We start from the raw sequence: 19645 nt of genomic DNA on the forward strand, positions 1-19645 counted from the left end.
TCGCTCGCTCGTTTGCTCACTCACTCACTTGATCACCAGGTTGTGCTCTCAATTGCTCACGTGGATGTTGATGGCGGTGGGAGTCGCTCGCTTGCTCACCGACACACTCGCTCGCTCACTCATTCACTTTCTGGCATGGATATTGCTGGCATTGATGGCGATGACGGTGGTCGTGGTGGTGGTGGTGGATGATGATGTTGGTGGGAGTCTCGCGTGCTCACTCAATCGCTCGCTCAGTCACTTGGAAGTTGTTGGCGGTGGTGGCGGTGGTGGTGGCGGCGGCGTGGGGAGGGGAGGTGGTGTGAACGTGGCGGCGGCTGAGTGTGGGTGGTTGTGGGTGGGTGTTGTTGCCCGTTGGCGGTAGGGCAGGGAGGTGTTAAGACAGGTGGCAAAACAGCTGAGGATTCCAGGCATAAGTGGGGGGGGGGGGGGGGGGTGCGCGGGGGGCTTCGCGATGTGAGTGACGGGGGTCTGGCGGTGTGGTTGGGGAGCTGCCATCGCGCGCGAGAGGTTAGATGGGCACGCTGGGCGTGCGGGACAGAACCCGACCGCGGCTGCCCGTGTACCCGTGTACCCGTGTACCCGGGCACGCACCACTTAAGGCCGGCCCGACACACGAGGTGGGCTCGTGAGGACATCACCGTGCCCGGCCGCCTTTGCGTCGTCGGTGCCGCCCCAGGTGCTCATTTTAGGCCAAGTCGATCTAGGGGAGGATCCAGGACCGGTTGAGATATGCGTCACACCGATGTGGGCCCCTGGTCGAGAATCGAACCTCGCGGGTGGCTGGGTTCGTAGCGCGGCGCGCTAACCGCTGCACCGCCGCTCCACACAAAATACCAAAGATCCTCGAGCGTGCGCCATTTTCAGGGCAAGTGCCGTCAGTGAGTGTGCACAAGCTCACGCTCACACACACAGCCACGCACACACACACAGTCACGCACACACACACATCACACACACACATCATACACACAGTCACGCACACACACACATCACACACACATCACACATGCAGTCACGCACACACAGTCACGCTCACACACACAGCCACACACACACACAGTCACGCACACACACATACATCACACATCACACACATCACACACACAGTCACGCACACACACACATCACACACATCCATACATCACACACGCAGCCACGCACACACACACATCACACACACACATCACACACACATCACACACACACAGCCACGCACACACACAGTCACGCACACACACACATCACACACACACACATCACACACATCACGCACGCAGTCACGCACACACAGTCACGCACACACACATCCATACATCACACACGCAGCCACGCACACACACACATCACACACATCGCATGCACACAGTCATGCACACACACATCACACACACACACATCACACACGCAGTCACGCACGCACAGTCACGCACACACACAGTCACGCACACACACACCACACACATCACAAACACAGTCACGCACACACACATCGCATACATCACACACGCTGCCACGCACACACACATCACACACATCGCATGCACACAGTCATGCACACACACATCACACACACACATCACACACGCAGTCACGCACGCGCGTGCAACGAGGAGGAGCGGTTGCGTGCAACCGCGTGCCTAATTGCGCCGGAGGTTATTTATATATTTATTTTTACGGCTATTTACTTCCCCCCCCCCACCTGGTCTCTCTGGTGGCGGATAATTTTAGGCAGGACCCCCCCCCCCACCCCCCCCAGCGGAGTGCGTGACCCTGGGCAGCATCGGCGGCAACGGCTCTCCCACCTCCCTCTGCCTAGCCCCCCCCCCCTCATCACGGGCCCCCCGAGACTCTCCCACCCCCCGTCCCCTCTCGCCGCTTGCCCGCTCGCTCCCCCCTCTTATCTCTCTGGCCGTACCTGTCCGTTTGAAGGTCACCCCCGCAGCCTGACCTTGCTCGAAGGACCGCTGAGGAGGGGAACGTGGGAGTGGGGGGGGGTGTGCAGGGAGGTGGCTAGGAGATGTTAACTCCCTCGCCTGGTATACAGGAGGTCGTGGATTCGATTGCGACCCCTGACGCCTGCTGTATATTTGGAGTTTGCGTGTCTTCCTCTCTCTCTCATCATCATCATCATCAAGGTGGCTAGTAGATGTTAACTCCCTCGCCTGGTATACAGGAGGTCGCGGGTTCCATCCCGACCCTGACGCCTGTATTTGCGCGTCTCTCTCCCCATGGTCGCATGGATTTTTCTCCGGATCCCTCCTGTTTTTCCCCTCCACATTTAGAATCAACGTCGCACGTTGAGAGTATTTGGCCGCGGCTATAAATGTCCACGTGATGATGATGATGATGACGAGCCACTTTGTTGAGCTATCATTTGTGATGGCCAGGTCGCTTCTGTAAAAGAGCTGCCATGTAGCTCAGTTGGGCCTTACCTGGTTAAAAAAAAACAACAAGCATACAAAACTTGCCAGCAGTGGTGCGAGCGAGCAGGCGCTTTCAGGGGCTGCACCTTTACCTGTTCCACAAAGACGTCAGATCGACCGATGGGTGCTCAGCTACACGGCGAATGATGACGATGCGGTCGGCCCCCACTGTTAAGTGTCGTGCACTTTAAATATCATTCCAACACTTCTTGGACTTTATAAAGAATTTAAAAGGTGGGCTTCTGAGCCACCTCAGCCACCGCCACCCGCCGGCCGGCCGGCCGCACCCCACCACCACCGCCGCCGCCGCCGCTGCGAGGCCGACCGCGGCCGTGTCACTTCATCCCGGCTCCAAAAAAACTCCCCAAAGTAACGTTTTGTCTGCACGACCTCGTGGCGTGCCTAGCGACAACGAAGCCGTGCGCTGCGGCGGACAGACCGCGCGGCCCGTCGCGACCGCGGCGACGAAGAATCACGGCGAAGGCCGCGACGCGTTTACGTGACCCCCCACCCCCACCCCGCCCCCACCCTGCGCCGACCCAGCCGGGCCGACAGGCCCGCGCCGCAGCTGGAAAACAACAAAGTTCTAAAATAGACGAGCGGCGGGCTCGCAGCTTCGGACGGCGCTTCGGCAGCCCGCGTGCTGGCGAGCGGGCTGTCGAAACGCCGGCTGAAAATACCGCGCCGGGGATCCTCTCTAGCGCCGTCACCGCTGCCGGATCCTCGCCGCCCGGCGAGAACCGATGTCGCCGCCTGGCGCTACGCAGAGCCGTCGCCGAGCGCTGCCGTCGGGCGTCACGGGCAAGGGCGGACGCCACGTGAAGTCTCTCTTCTCCCATGATGGCACGCGTTGTTTTCGCGACACGGATTGGACGCAAATCGACGAATGTACGAGGGAGCACATATTTTAAATTTATATATGTATGACGCGAATTGGATGTAACGCCATCGAGTGAACGGCACTTCGTCGCGCGAGTAGGAATTAGCGGCCGTGCGGTTGTGCGGCTGCCTCGGCGTAGCGTCACACGAGGCACTGGGATGCTGCTGGATGTGTCTAGATGCTACGCACGCGCCTCAAGTCTTTGTTCAGCCTGCGTACGCATATCACGTGTTATCGCGGACTGTGATTGACTCTATATTATTTATTACAGCGCGATTTCCCCATAACGTGGTTTACTTCAGGAACGCAACTACCACGTTACGGGAGAACGGGCTGTAAATACCAATTATTGGATTTCCACACCGACATTTATCCCCGCGGCTGCGCTTGTTTAAGAGAGCGTAAAGTCTGAACCGAATCTGGACCGGTTCTGACATTGAGCAGAGCCACGATCATTAAGCAAATGCTGTTGGGACTCCCGGATGTTGTTGGCATGAGCACTCCGCGCGAACCGCAGGGACCCTGTTCCCGACACGCCAAAAAGCAGTGTCGTGCACGAACTCGCCGTGCACCCGAGACGGAGCATTGTGGGTCAGAGCAGACATAAGTCGAACTCCGCTCCGCGTCTCCCGACGCAAGTGCAAATGTCTTTTATTCCATCAGCCTATTCGTTGGCTTTCCAGAACAATATTATCCTGGAGTGTTTTTTTTTTTAAGAGAGAAAAAAACCAACGCGGGGTAGCTGGCGTTGTGGGTAATTACTGTCTCTGCTCTGACGAAGAGCCTTTGCCTTACATTTGTTTCTTTTTATATATTGTTTTTTTCAAACAACTCAGGTAGATCTCGTTCTGTCCATCTGTAATGGGGGTGGGGGGGGCGGGGGGTGCACACGCGAAGACCGTCGTGAAGACGATCCAGCATAGCCTAAACGTGAGCGCAACGTCGCGTTGCTACGAGCGCGACGTCGCTCGGTAGAACAGCGGCAAAATTGCCTCCAAACGTTGCCCCCAGGCGCTGCCCCCAGGCGCTGCCCCCAGGCGCTGCCCCCCGGCGCTGCACCTCAAGGGCTGCCCCCCAGCGAGTTGTTATATCCCGATGGCCGTATTGGCTTCGTGCTGCGGGTCGAGGTGACGCGTCTGCTCGGAACTCCTCTTGCGGAGGCCCCGGACGCGAAGAGAATGCTCTGCGGAATGGGATATCGCAGAATTACATCTGAGGTCTCTTCGAGGGGGGGGGGGGGGGGCGTGGGGGGGGGGCTCTGGTGCTGTCCACACAATTTTATGGGGAGCACCCACTGCCCTTTCCCATGCGCCTCCACTGCTAGAGGGAAATGTTTGTCACTTTTTTTTATAATTCTCAGAGCTGGAAAGTTAACGAATGTGATATGATGACCTGACTTTGGCGGTTGTTGGTGACCGGGTTGAGACCCGGCCTGCGTTCCAGGCTCAAACCTGGATTCGAACGCAGGCTCTTAGTGGGGCTGGCTCAGTGACGGCAAACTCAATCGTGCCTCTCTCTGTGTGTGTCTCTCTCTCTCTTTCCGTGTGTCTCTGTCTCCTCTTTCTCTCTCCCCCTGTTTCCCTCTGGGTCTCCGTCTACTACGTCGCTCTTTGCCCTCCCTGCCTCTCGCCCCCCCCTCTATCTCTCTCCCCCCGCCTCCGTCCGCGTCCCCGCATCTCCCTCCGTGCCCGCATCTCCCTCCGTGCCCGCATCTCCCTCCGTCCCCGCATCTCCCTCCGTGCCCGCAGACGCTGCGCAAGAAGGGCATGAACGGGTGCGAGAGCCCGGAGGGAGACGTGGATGAGCTGCTCGGCCCGCACAGCCCCATGGGACAGGACAAGTTCCTACGCGACGACGGAGACATGGCGGGGAGGGTGAGTTCCCCCCCACCCCACCCACCCCATCCACGTCAGAACATTTCCACATCAGTCGACGAATCTCTGCTGCTGCTGCTGCATCGTCCCCTCTCCCCCACGCCGACGACAAATCGGCGTGAAATGAAGCTAAAGAATTCCCAGGGTGGCGCTCTTCCGATCGGCCGCGCAACCACGAAGCGTCGGTTCCTCGACTAACGTCGGCTTCCCAAGCCGGCGATACGTGCGATGAGTCGCGTGTGCGCGCGGATGTGTTTTCCGGTGCGTGTCCGTTGTATGCGGTGTGTTCGCCTAACCCCCTTCCAGCCACTAGAGGCGCAAACCATGCACGGCCATTGCCTGAGCCACGTGCCACCCAGTTGCAAAACGCCGCGCGCGTTTTGTAAAGGCAGGAACCAAGTTGACATGGAACGTTGGGCCGACGCGAGTCCAACGGTGAACAACGACATGCCGACGTGAGCCCAACGTCGGCATGTTTACCAATCACGTTCGCGAAGAAGCGGATGCCGCGGAGCTACTGCCTGAGGTCGGTCCCTTTAAGCGGACCTCTGCCACACGCAGGAGGGGGGGGCCGCGCTTCCCCACCCGCTGTGCCAACAGAGAGCAAGGCTCGCGGCATGGCAGTCGCACCGAGTTCAGTGCGTGACCCAACAACTCACCATCGCGCCGCGTGATGCAAGCGGTCGGTTTTTGTTTTGTTTTTTGTTACAAACGCAAAATTGTGCTCGGAGCACCTCCGAAGCGCGCCGACGTCTCACCGCCCCGCGGGCGTTCGGCGAATCTGAGGCTCTCCCTTCTGTTTGCGTGCGCATTCAAATAGCGGCCGGGCTGGGACCGCCGGCTCTCCGCACCTGGGAACCCGGTTTAGACAACGGGCCGCGGCTGAAGCCCGCAGTCGAGGCCGGGATCTCAGCGGTGCCGGCTCAAGCGCTCTGACCTTTCGTGACCTCTCAGCAAGTTGGCCAGCTCCCCGTCTGGTGTTGTTGTTCTTGTCGTGTAAAGCCAGAGACAATAATTTCGCGGCGCCCCAACGCAGACCCTTGCATCTCCTCCACTCGCACCCCCCCCCACTACACAGCCTCTCACAACTCCTCCACTCCTTTGCCATGCCCCCCCCGCCGCCCCCCACAAACACCACTCCCGTGCACCTACTTTGCCCCCGGCCTCTCCGAGCATCTCGTCGCGAGCGCCGATTTCCTGTTTGCTGCACTTAAACATTCACTGCATCAACATCACTCACTGCCCTCCCTGCACCTCACCGCACCCCACCAACCGTAACCTCCTCCTCCGTCCGCACTGTCGTTCCTGTTTATGCTCGGACTCCCTGACACGCAACTCGCTCCCTTTAATCGCCCCGTGCCGGCGGGAGTCGGGAGATGTTGTTTGCGCGCAACGATGATTGTAATGATAACGCTGCTGCTGCTGCTGATGATGATGATGATGCTGCTGATGATGATTATGGTGATAATGATGATGGTGGTGATGCTGCTGATGATGGTGCTGCTGCTGGATGAGATGTTAAACGAAGCTGTTGCTGATTCTGATCACGATGATGATACTGCAGTACAGCTGATGATTATGCTGCTGATGATGGTGCTGATGCTGCTTCCATCAATAATGACTGATGGTTATTCTGCTCATAATGACAGCACTCCTGATGGTGCTGCTGTTTCTACTTGTGCTGATGATCATGATGATGCTGCTGCTTATGCCTTAACGTTGTTGGTGGCATTAACATTATTCATGATCACTGCAAACTAAATGATATTGTTTTCTGGGGTTTATGTAAATTCTTACGATCATAATATTGGTCTCTAACGATATTGGCGATCAATAATTGTGACAGTTAATGAAGATTAAAATTAAGAACAAATGTCCTAAGCACTGCTATATTGTAGAGATTATGACCATTCTGCAGAGATTTAAAAAAAATCATCATTACAAGACGATTTTTACAATGGCCACCTTTGACGAAGATGTCAAATTATCCCCGCTCGATATTATTAAACACGAATGTAATAATAACGTCAATTGATTAATCATCTTTTTTTACAGGAGGGTCCTGCCTTTGGGAATGTTTGACCGACGCACGCATTGACGTCCGCACGTCTTTAGCTGCGGGAGGTAAAACCGGGGGAACCCGTGAGAAAAAAGAAAAAAAGACTCGCACAGTGCCGGGGGGGTGGGGAGAGAGAATTACAAAACTCCCCAACGGCAGAAAAGGTCCAGAGACGGGCGAGGGAGGCGGTGTTGGGCGTGGGATCGAACCCAGGTCCCTCTTGCCGCGAGTGACGACGTTAAGAGCAGCGACGGTGCCCGCGGGGTTAATGACCGCAGGCCGCGAGGAGGGGAGGCGGTCGGGGAGCACTGCGATAATAACATCGGCGGTGACTAACACACACCCCCCCCCCCGGCCCCCCCCCCGTCCGCATTTTCCACTCCGCTTCCCCCTTCCACTCCTCCTCTCTCCTCTGCCGCCCACTCCTCCTCCCCCACCCCTCCCCACTTCTCTCTTCCCCCCCCCCCGCCGCCGCAGGCTGGAATCCCTTCCCACGGTTTTCAGCTACCGCTGGGCATGGGCTCCGGCGGGAGCATGGGCTACGGGGTGACGGGGGGAGCGACGCTCTCCAGCCCCGGGATACGACCCGCGAGCACGGGTAACTGTTCCTCAACAATGGCGCGTGCCACACGCACCTTGCACACGCCATGTGCTTGTGCAACTCGCCACACGCACCTTGCACACGCCATGTGCTTGTGCAACTCGCCACACGCACCTTGCACACGCCATGTGCTTGTGCAACTCGCCACACGCACCTTGCACACGCCATGTGCTTGTGCAACGTGTGCCACACGCACCTTGCACACGCCATGTGCTTGTGCAACTCGCCACACGCACCTTGCACACGCCATGTGCTTGTGCAACGCGTGCCACACGCACCTTGCACACGCCATGTGCTTGTGCAACGCGTGCCACACGCACCTTGCACACGCCATGTGCTTGTGCAACTCGCCACACGCACCTTGCACACGCCATGTGCTTGTGCAACTCGCCACACGCACCTTGCACACGCCATGTGCTTGTGCAACTCGCCACACGCACCTTGCACACGCCATGTGCTTGTGCAACTCGCCACACGCACCTTGCACACGCCATGTGCTTGTGCAACGCGTGCCACACGCACCTTGCACACGCCATGTGCTTGTGCAACTCGCCACACGCACCTTGCACACGCCATGTGCTTGTGCAACGCGTGCCACACGCACCTTGCACACGCCATGTGCTTGTGCAACTCGCCACACGCACCTTGCACACGCCATGTGCTTGTGCAACTCGCCACACGCACCTTGCACACGCCATGTGCTTGTGCAACGCGTGCCACACGCACCTTGCACACGCCATGTGCGTGTGCAACGCGTGCACGCGTCCGGGTGTACAGCCATCCCTCGATGTTTTGCACCCCTCGTATGCCGTCCCAGCGTTCAGAAGGTGCTCGCTAACAGCACTCGCCCCAACAGTCCGTTGAGGCTCTACGGGGGGATCTTTGTCCTTGTCTTTTGTGGCATCGCGTTGGCTGCAATCTCGCATTCAGGATGCCGCAGTGAGCGATGTCAGTGTACAACAGCACCCTGGAGTTTACAGGTAGACCTGGTCAAGCCATTTTGCACGTACGGAACGCACGTACATACACGCGCACAAGTGGTGTTTGGGGAGTGCCTGCTTAGGCCAGGTGCTTATTTAAGGCTAAGTTTACCCAGGGGATGCACGGAATAAGCCTCAGCGTCGTTGTGGAGAATATAAAGTAATAAAAATAAACAAGCAGACTATACGCCTCCGTGTTCACGATTCACACGCACGCTTCTTGCATGCACACGCAACAAAACAAACCGCCATACGCCACCAAGTGGTGCCGGCATCACCAGAGTGCTTGCGCCAGCCTAGGTGCACTCGCACGCACACGCTGACGAAGAAAAGATCCCCCCTGTGTTGTCTTCAACAGACAGTTGGGGCAAGAAGTGCTGTTAGCGAGCGCCTGCTAGCGAGCACCCGCACCGACTCAGTGCCCCCCGGCAGCTGACGTTTACGCACGGTCGCACCGGGTACTCGTTTAAGGCGGAGTCGCCCTAGGGGACCGCTGGGAGATCTTGAGTCGACGCGCTTCGCACGCTCGCGGCCCGGCCGGTTCGCGGCACGGAGAGAGGGACGGCGGCTTGAACCTTCGCCGGGCCGGAGCGCGCTCGCACGCGACGTGATCCCCTCGCCGCCGCATTCTAAATCACTCGCGCCGTGATAGCGCCGTGATTGCGAGCGAGCGAGCGAGCGAGCGTCGCCTTCGCGCGGCGATAACGGGGGTGGCTTTTACTGACCGCCGTGTCGAGAGTTGGCGGGGAGGTGGCCACGCGGTGACAACACCGGCGCGCAAAAACACCGCTGTCCGCTCACTCCGGAGGGAAAGCGCGCGGAATTTCTGCGAAATTTGTAAACGGGATTTTTAAAAAAAAACCGCTTCGGTTTATCTTTTCTGCACGCTCCCACGGCACCATTGCCATCTCTTCCCAGCATCCTCCTCATCGTCCCCCATCCTCCTCGTCGTCCCCCATCCTCCTCGTCGTCCCCCATCCTCCCCGTCGTCCCCCATCCTCCTCGTCGTCCCCCATCCTCCTCGTCGTCCCCCATCCTCCCCGTCGTCCCCCATCCTCCTCGTCGTCCCCCATCCTCCTCGTCGCGCCGTCGCTGTGCAGAGGCCCCTCCTGATCCACCGCCCGTCCCGTCCGCGAAACGCTTTTAGTTGAACAGAGGAAAACCTAATTACCGATATTACGTCGTGAACAACAACAAGGCTCGCTGGGGTGGGGGGGTAATGCGTGCGTGTGTGTGTGTGTGCACGTGTGTGTGTGTGCACGTGTGTGTGCACATGTGTGTGCACGTGTGTGTGTGCACGTGTGTGTGCACGTGTGTGTGCACGTGTGTGCACGTGTGTGTGTGTGTGTGCACGTGTGTGTGCACGTGTGTGTGTGTTCACGTGTGTGTGCACGTGTATGTGTTCACGTGCACGGCTCAGTGCCTTGTGCGCACTGGTGCAGTGCGGTCAACGCTACGAAGCGGAAAGTCGACAAGCGAACATCAAGAAGTCTCGAGATGTCGCCGCATCGACCTTCTAAAAAGTCGCCAAAAATGTCACCGGACAATTTACCGAGTATCGTGCGGAGTGAACTGATGCGGGATCGCTGGCGCACGCCTCGATTGCCACGGCAATCCGCATCATGTCCTCCCAGGAAGTTTTGCCGCCACTCGAATTTAACAAACAAAAAATTCTTGCTGGGGAAAACTCGACAAGCCGCTAACATCCAGCGTTGAGAGATGCTCGGTGTTTTCTCTTTTTTTTATTCGAATAAGTCTCGCCTATTCAAATCAAAGTTTGTTCTACTCGCGAACGGGATAGATAAGTCTCGCCTATTCAAATCAAAGTTTGTTCTACTCGCGAACGGGATAGATAAATTTTTTGCAATCCCTAATTTAGTTTCTTCCGGGCACGCTCAATACATTTTAAGTCAAGATATGCGACATGTGACAGACTCCGTCGAATCACAGATAGGTACAGTCAGGAAGTTACTTTACAAACAACGCATAAACATTGTGCGTGATGCATGCATTGGGCCCGTTACAGAGAAACACATTTTTTTTTTAATGATAAGTTGGTTAACTTGTGCATCGTAAGACGTTGTTTTGCCACTCTGTCATAACGGTCAGTTGGCGAAGGGTTAATCCCAGGCCCACTTCGGATCTTAGCCAGTGCTGAGGTTCGAACTTAAGTTGCCGGAATAAGTAATGTGCCTCCGTCGTAAAGCATCCAAAAGAGCGTGGAAATATTTTCACCGTTGCAAGGTCAACAATGAAAATGCCCGCAGCCTCAGGTTTATTTTAAGTGGGGAAGAAGATACTTCAAATTAAACTTTGACCAGACCGTAACATTTGCGCCGCGCGAAACTCATGCAATTCTTTTTTTTCTTTACTGAAACAAACGTTTCTCTTTTGCGTGTGTACAGGAAGCTTGCTCGGAGGAGACTTGACGGTGTTGACTGGTGCAGGCACCAGTCCTTTAGGTGAGCACAGAGTGACCTTCAGAACGTGACCCTCAGAGTGACCCTCACCGTGACCCTCACAGTGACCCTCAGAGTGGCCCTCAGAGTGACCCTCACCGTGACCCTCACAGTGACCCTCACCGTGACCTTCACCGTGACCCTCAGAGAGTGACCCTCAGAGAGTGACCCTCACCGTGACCCTCAGAGTGACCCTCACAGTGACCCTCACCGTGACCCTCAGAGTGACCCTCACCGTGACCCTCAGAGTGACCCTCACAGAGTGACCCTCAGAGTGACCCTCACCGTGACCCTCAGAGTGACCCTCACAGAGTGACCCTCAGAGTGACCCTCACCGTGACCCTCAGAGTGACCCTCACCGTGACCCTCAGAGTGACCCTCACGGTGACCCTCACAGTGACCCTCACCGTGACCCTCACAGTGACCCTCAGAGTGACCCTCACCGTGACCCTCACAGTGACCCTCAGAGTGGCCCTCACCGTGACCCTCACCGTGACCCTCACAGTGACCCTCAGAGTGACCCTCAGAGTGACCCTCACCGTGACCCTCACCGTGACCCTCAAAGTGACCCTCACCATGACCCTCACAGTGACTCTCAGAGTGACCCTCAGAGAGTGACCCTCACAGTGACCTTCAGAGTGACCCTCACAGAGTGACCCTCAGAGTGACCCTCACTGTGACCCTCACCGTGACCCTCAGAGTGACGCTCACAAAGTGACCTCCAGTTTTCCTGCCCCGAATGGAGTACTGCCTTTCCCTCGTGGTTACTGGAGTGAGTAGCAGTCCGCCAGACCCTCTCTAGTCCACAGGACACATTCCATGTGGCCAGCCACGGTGGCTTCCTGCTGTTTCTGGGTTCAGTCTCCTGGTTTATCACCAAATGGGGCTTGGCCACAAGACATCACAGATGCCTGTCCCCCCCCCCCTCCCCCGAGGCCTTTGGCACAATCGTATTTTGATCATTAAGTGAAACAAAATGTTGGTAATTGACTTGAAGGTGGAGGGGTCACCAGCCCCTCGCACCAGGTTACTCATGTGAGGCTGAGTCGACCTAGCGGAGGCCCGGGACCTATTCAGGTAATCGTCACTGGTGTTGGTGGCCGGGTTGGTGGCCGGGTTCGTAGCGCGTACGTACGTACACGCACACACACACAGGGACACGTGCGGGGATGCGACAGGTACAACGCAACGCATCAACCTGCTATTAGAGAGAGAGAGAAAATCCCAAATAAATAAATAAGTAAGCACAAAGTATAATTTACACTTGTAAAGGCAGCCATGCACACAGTCTTTTTTTAAACACCCATTAACAGGCACAAAGCCGCACTCACAGCGCCGAAGACTGTGATGTAGTGTGTGAGCGCGCGCGTGTGTGTGAGCGAGATCGCGTGCGTGTGCGCGAACACGCGTGTGCGTGAGCGTGTGCGGAGCGGTGGTGCAGTGGTTAGCACGCTGTGCTGCATACCCAGCGACCTGCATCAGTGACGAATATCTGAATTGGTCCTGGGCCTCCCCTAGGTCGACTCAGCCTCAAGTGAGTACCTGGTGCGATGTGTAAACCTCGCCACTGGGGAGGCAAAGGCGGCCGGCCGGACGTGGTTGCTGGCCACTCACGCCTTCCAGTGCCGTGCCGGCCTTCATAGGTGCTAACTTGCTAACAGCACTTTCCCCAACAGTCTGTTAAGGCTTAAGGGAGAATCTTTGTCGTTGTGTGAGCGTGTGAGTGTGTGCAGACCTATGTGTGTGAGTGTGATTGTGAGTTTTAGCGCGTGTGAGCGCGTGGGGAGCGGTGGCGCAGTAGTTAGCGCACTGCACTACGAACAATCTTTAGCTGGTCCTGGGCCTCGTATAGGTCGATTCAGCCTCGAATTAGTACCTGGTGCGGTGAAGTAAACCTCGCCACTGGGGAGACAAAGGCGGTCGGACGTGGTGCTGGCCACTCACCTCTTTGTGTGCTATGCCGGCTTTCATCGGTGCTACTTGCCCCAACAGTCTTTTAAGGCTCCACGGGTGGTCTTTGTTTGTGGTTGTGTGCGGTGTGTGAGTGTTTTTTTACACGTAGGACAAAACTGAAATGCCCAGCGAATACCGACGCACACGAGGGAGGATAACGCTCATTGCTCCGCACAGATAGGATGAGCAACTGTGATTTGTTGATGGGTACGCTTTGTACGGGTCGCTCATGACCGACGGCCCCTGAATGGGCATCTGTGAAAAAGAGCTTCACGGCTCATCAGATTTCCCCACGATAAATAAACATCCCGATTCTAATGACTGTCTGTGCGTACGTGTACATCACGTGCTTGTTGTGTTCCTGTGCCACCAGCAAACGGCTACCCTCATCAGAGAGGGTCGCCGGGCATTCTGGGCCCTGGTGGTCACGTGATCCGGCCTGGGGGGGGCGGCCTGGCCGCCAAGAGCCCCCCCCTGCCGCAAGGGCACCCCCTGCGCAAGCCAGACCTGCGAGCGGTTGTGCCCCAGAGTTGCAAGAATCCTGCTGGCAGCATGGTGAGTACCGAGATGACGGCGGTGGCAGTACGGGTGGTGTGGCTGTGAAGTGTGGGTGTGAGTGATGGCACAGTCGGTGGTGTGGCTGTGAAGTGTGTGGGTGATGGCACAGTTGGTGGTGTGGCTGTGAAGTGTGGGTGTGAGTGATGGCACAGTTGGTGGTGTGGCTGTGAAGTGTGTGGGTGATGGCACAGTTGGTGGTGTGGCTGTGAAGTGTGGGTGTGAGTGATGGCACAGTTGGTGGTGTGGCTGTGAAGTGTGTGGGTGATGGCACAGTTGGTGGTGTGGCTGTGAAGTGTGGGTGTGAGTGATGGCACAGTTGGTGGTGTGGCTGTGAAGTGTGTGGGTGATGGCACAGTTGGTGGTGTGGCTGTGAAGTGTGGGTGTGAGTGATGGCACAGTTGGTGGTGTGGCTGTGAAGTGTGTGGGTGATGACACAGTTGGTGGTGTGGCTGTGAAGTGTGTGAGTGATGGCACAGTTGGTGGTGTGGCTGTGAAGTGTGTGGGTGAGTGATGGCACAGTTGGTGGTGTGGCTGTGAAGTGTGTGGGTGATGGCACAGTTGGTGGTGTGGCTGTGAAGTGTGTGGGTGATGGCACAATTGGTGGTGTGGCTGTGAAGTGTGTGAGTGATGGCACAGTTGGTGGTGTGGCTGTGAAGTGTGGGTGTGAGTGATGGCACAGTTGGTGGTGTGGCTGTGAAGTGTGGGTGTGGGTGATGGCACAGTTGGTTTTGTGGCTGTGAAGTGTGGGTGTGAGTGATGGCACAGTTGGTGGTGTGGCTGTGAAGTGTGGGTGTGAGTGATGGCACAGTTGGTGATGTGGCTGTGAAGTGTGGGTGTGAGTGATGGCACAGTTGGTGGTGTGGCTGTGAAGTGTGGGTGTGAGTGATGGCACAGTTGGTGGTGTGGCTGTGAAGTGTGGGTGTGAGTGATGGCACAGTTGGTGGTGTGGCTGTGAAGTGTGGGTGTGAGTGATGGCACAGTTGGTGGTGTGGCTGTAAGGTGTGTGTGTGTGATGGCAGAGTTGGTGGTGTGGCTGGAAGTGTGTGTGTATGTGTGTGATGGTGGTGTGCCGCTCAGTATGTGAGTGACGGCACAGTTGGTGCTGTGGCTGAAAGTGTGTGTGAGTGACGGCATAGTTGGTGGTGTTGCTGATAGTTTGTGGTTGATGGTGGTGTGGCAGTCGGCGTGGTTGTGAGTGAGCGATGCAGAATGGGTGGTGTGGCTGGAAGTGTGTGGATGATGGTGGTGGTGTGACTGAGAAGTGTGTGTGTGAGTGATGGCACACTTGGCGGTGTGGCTGGAAGTGTGTGGGTGATGATGGCGTGGCTGGAAGTGTGTGGGTGATGGTGGCGTGGCTGGAAGTGTGTGGGTGAGTGATGGCACATTTGGCGGTGTGGCTGGAAGTGTGTGGGTGATGGTGGCGTGGCTGGAAGTGTGTGGGTGATGGTGGCGTGGCTGGAAGTGTGTGGGTGAGTGATGGCACATTTGGCGGTGTGGCTGGAAGTGTGTGGGTGATGGTGGCGTGGCTGGAAGTGTGTGGGTGATGGTGGCGTGGCTGGAAGTGTGTGGGTGAGTGATGGCACATTTGGCGGTGTGGCTGGAAGTGTGTGGGTGATGGTGGCGTGACTGAGAAGTGTGTGAGTGAGAGAGCGAGGGCGCAGTTGGGTGGTGTGTTCGATTTCTGGCTGGTGTGGCCAGAAGTGAGTTTGGCGAGCGCGCCAACAGGGACGGTCTTTTACGCCCAACCACGACGGCGCCAACGGACGAGTGGGCGCCGTGCGCACGCCCCGATGATCCCGGCGGCGGCGGCGGCGATGAAAGCGGGCGACGAGGGGAGGGGTGGGGGGGTGGCGAGCCGTGTCGTCCGCGACAAAGCCAAACGCTCACCGCTCCATCGTCTTGTTGCGAAATCCCGTGAATTTCATAATCTATTACTCGTTATCCCAACGTCCCTTCGTTGCAGTTTGAGCGGGGGTGCGGTTTGCGGTGGGAGAGGGGGTGAAGGTGGGGAATGGGTGGGGGGGGTAGTGGTGGTGGTGGGGGGGGGGACAGCGACACACACAGAAAAAAATGTGCCGAATATAACAGCTCAGTGTCTTGGTCACTGAGACGGCTTAATTGGCATCACAACTTTGGAGGGGTGTTAATGGGGATTTGACGATTTGTGAGACGTCTGTGTGCCCGTGTTATGCAAAATAATTGGACTTTCGGATCGTGCAATACAGTATTTAAAAAGACCTGTCAAGCCACGGTAACGTGTTAAAACGCTAATGATGGGCATTAATTACATATATACTTTTTAAAATATGTATTTCTATATATATAGGCATGTCCGCACGTAGACAAAATTAAAAAGGATGTTATATAACACACGTTGTTAGCGAGCTGCACCTGGCGAGCCCAAGTTTGATTCCCGGCCATGGCCAACGTCACCGTGGCGAGCGCTGTCCAAACCCATCGGAGGAATCTGGTGAGCTGCGAAGCTCTTTGTCGCAGATGCGCAGTCAAAGCCTTACTGTCACCAGCGTGCTCGATCAACCCCCGGGGCGAACATGGTCACGTGGGGAGACATTCATCGAGCAGTGGATTTGGCCAAAGGCCCCCCCCCCACCCCCCGTGCATTATGGGTTTAAAAATGTATTTGATAAAATATTCTCGTCAATTCTTGCCCTTAGCAATATGTTCAGGAGCTAAACGCCAATGTTGAGGTCTGCTCGCCACGAGAGGGCTTAAGGAGAGATAATGTAATTTATATGCATGCATTAACCACGCCCCCCCCCCCCCATTCCTCTGGCCTTCGCAACCATGACTGGCTCACAAGTGACGACATCACATTTATCCCCTCTATTAAAGACCGAAACAGGAGGATTTCTCCACAAGCCTGGCTCTCCGCCTGATGATGCTGGTCGATGTAATTACCGGCGAAACGTCACGGCACTCGAATTGTAAATAAATGTAGCGGGTTCACTCTCCGACACACCGGTGTGCTGTGCTAGTAACGAATTGGCCACGTTCTGTTTACGTGACAAACCTTACTGATTGGCTGTGTCGGGTGGTGGCGGGTTTAACGACACATTTATATATTTACGTGATCTAGCCCAAAAACCTGTGTTATGGATCATATTGGTCGTGAAAGCCTACCACGTGTTACACTCAAGGAGACAGTTTCTCTATAAAACATTTCCTTATCTGCTTTTGCCCCCTGTCAACTGCTAGAGCTTTTAATGGCACGTAAAGATGAAATCGCATTTATAAGCATATATATGCGTGTTTTTATTACCGAGAAAAAGACATTATTTCAGTAAGTTGCGGTCTAGATACAATAACGTTTGCATTAAAGCTGGTATGAAGCCATTTTACAGCTCTCAATGGAGATTTACATTCGATGCTTAAGCTCACAGTCAAAATAAAGCAGTCTTTAATCGCCGCCAACAGTAAAATTACACTCGTTTAAAACATTTCAAAAAGGAGTTAGCTTTTGCTTTGCTTAATTTTTGAATGACGTCTCTGTGACTTTATATCCCCTTGCAGAATCAAAGGTTAACAAATTCCCACGCTTTGCAAGCCTTGGTGACACCCAGCCAACTCAGCAGCTACCAACCAAACTACAGCACAGGTGAGTGTAACCTCCTTCCCACAATCCCTTGCACTGCGGCCCCTTTTGCGACTTTAACACGGCACGAGTACGTACGTGCGTGGAACTTCTTTCCCGCCGTACGTAGCCAACCGTGCGAATCGGAGGTACGGTGGTGGGGGGGTGGGTGGGGGGGAAGGACAACAAACGAAACACAAAAAGATTTCTGAAGCAATGCGTTTTCAATGTAGATTATTTAAAAGTTGCATAGCTCCAGTGGCTTCCTAATATCGGATGGAAGAGCGTTCCAGACGGCCGCAGAAACGATCGCCGTTCGACGCTTGTGCTCCGCGCTACGATTTGATTGGGTTGGCCGAGTCGGTCGGTGGGTCGGTCGGTGGGGAGTTCTTATCACCACAGGCTTGTGACGTAACCTGCGAGCGGACCACTTTGCGTACGCGTCAGATCTCGGAGGCTAAGCGGGGGTTTTAGACTGGAGAATGCTTGGAGGGGGGCGACCGTCGAAGACGCCTGCTGACTGTTGAGAAACCTACACACGCGACGCTGGGGCCGCATAACCTCGTGGCCACGAGTTGGACGGCGGCTGATGGAAGACAGAGGAGAGAACCGTGGAGGCAGAGCGACGTGCAGGACCGCGGTGGACTGTGACGCCGTGGGACTGTTTAGGAATGACGACGGTGTGGGGGGGATAGCCCTCATCCAGCAGTGGAGAGACTATGACTGCTCATGAGCATGATGATTGGATTTGCTGATAATAACAATAATTTACGGAACTTTGTTCAATCCACCGCTGGATGAAGGCCTATCCTCCCGATGTCGCGTCGGTCATAGGGGGCTGATCGACCATAATTCACCATGCTCACTCTGGTCAGCAGTGCGGGCTGGCGCCAGAGTATTATAAATATGTATTTTGTTTACACGCCCTCATTAGCTTGTGAGTAAATTTATTGCCTAACAATTTAGTACATTCACAGGGGGGGGGGGTGTATATACGAGGCCCCCCAAAAGGCAGCTCACTCCAGTCACAAACTACCTCCGTGCGTTTTCTCGTCAAACAACAAAAAAAAGGACACTTTACCTAAAGTGGCTTTCAAATAAAGCATTTCATTGATGGGGCCTGGAATTTAAGCCGAGACATTCCTCGCTTTCTCTGTTTCGCTTTTCCGAATAAAATTCCTAAGATTCCCCCCTCCTCCCTCCCTCCCTCCCCCCGGGAAACGAAACGCGAAAACAAAACGAAACGCGAAACCCTCGCGAAGCTATTCCGCGGCGAGTCGTGTTGGTGCCCAGCGTCGACTCTTAGCCGCGGGTGGCGGTGCGGCGGTGGCGGTGGCCCTGCTGACCGGCGGGAGGGCCCAGGGAACGTGGCAGGGCCGCTCGGTGTTTTCGGTTTTTTTTCCGCGGCTCTCCCGTAGAGTTTTTAGGGGGGGGGGGGTCGTGTCCGCACGACGTTCGACGTTTCGCCCCCCCCCCTCCTCCTCCCCACGAACCCACGTGCTCGCAGCTTCCTCAGCGACTTAACTTGAGTATCGGAGGTGCGGGGTGTGTGGGGGGGACGACGACGACCCGAAACTGGCGTCGACAATCGGAGGGGCGTTTTCAATCCGATGGGGCTGGGGTAGATAAATCATCTGGTGGGGGGGGCGGGGGGGGCGCCGGGGGGGGCGGCCCAGTTTGTTTTTAAGTGAGACGCTCGAGTCGGATAAAAACAAAACAAAACAAACGACTACGCACCGGGGCGGCGGCGGCGGCGGCGGCGTCAAATCGCTCGACGCGCGGCCGCAGCCACCGGCGTCTTTACACGGTGGGCGCGGTTTTTTTTTCTTCCCTTCTTCCAACCGCGCCGAAACGGGCGTACGGCAAACAGAAAGGAAGGAAGAAAAACGCGCGAGACGGAAAACATCTGGGGAAATGGCAACGCCGCGAGAGTAGCGGTTCCGGAACACAGGCGCAGCCCCGGCAACTGCTCGCCCGCCCGCTCGCTCGACCGCCCGCCACGTTGCTTAAACTATCATGTATATATTTTTTATTTTACCGGGTAAGGCCCACTGAGCTACGTAGCTCTGTTTCAGAAGCGACCTGGTCGCACAAGTGATAGCTCAACGAAGCGGTTTGTCATCAAATGTTTTTAGCGGCCAAAATGCTCCGTGATTCTAAACGCGGAGGGAAAATCCGGAGAAAAATCCACGGGGAGAACATGCAAACTCCACATTTACAGGGTTATCAGGGTTTGGATCGAACCCTCAACTTCCTGTATACC

The 19645-nt window shown here is 55.9% G+C and overlaps 1 protein-coding gene across 5 annotated transcripts in view; it reads left to right on the forward strand.

Moving 5' to 3' along the window:
- LOC116953609 (myocyte-specific enhancer factor 2C-like) overlaps positions 1 to 19645 on the forward strand; it is a 118214-nt gene that overhangs the window by 86409 nt on the left and 12160 nt on the right. For all 5 annotated transcript variants that reach the window (XM_076075155.1, XM_032973955.2, XM_032973956.2 and 2 more), the window contains 5 exons: positions 5055 to 5180; positions 7717 to 7837; positions 11226 to 11282; positions 13606 to 13787; positions 17322 to 17406. In XM_076075155.1, coding sequence (XP_075931270.1) covers positions 5055 to 5180; positions 7717 to 7837; positions 11226 to 11282; positions 13606 to 13787; positions 17322 to 17406 — 571 coding nt within the window. The remainder of the gene's footprint in view (positions 1 to 5054; positions 5181 to 7716; positions 7838 to 11225; positions 11283 to 13605; positions 13788 to 17321; positions 17407 to 19645) is intronic.

Source organism: Petromyzon marinus, chromosome 52 (assembly GCF_048934315.1).
Source record: "Petromyzon marinus isolate PM22_M1 ecotype Great Lakes invasive population chromosome 52, UKy_Petmar_22M1.pri1.0, whole genome shotgun sequence".
In the NCBI taxonomy this organism is placed as follows: Eukaryota; Metazoa; Chordata; class Hyperoartia; order Petromyzontiformes; family Petromyzontidae; genus Petromyzon; species Petromyzon marinus.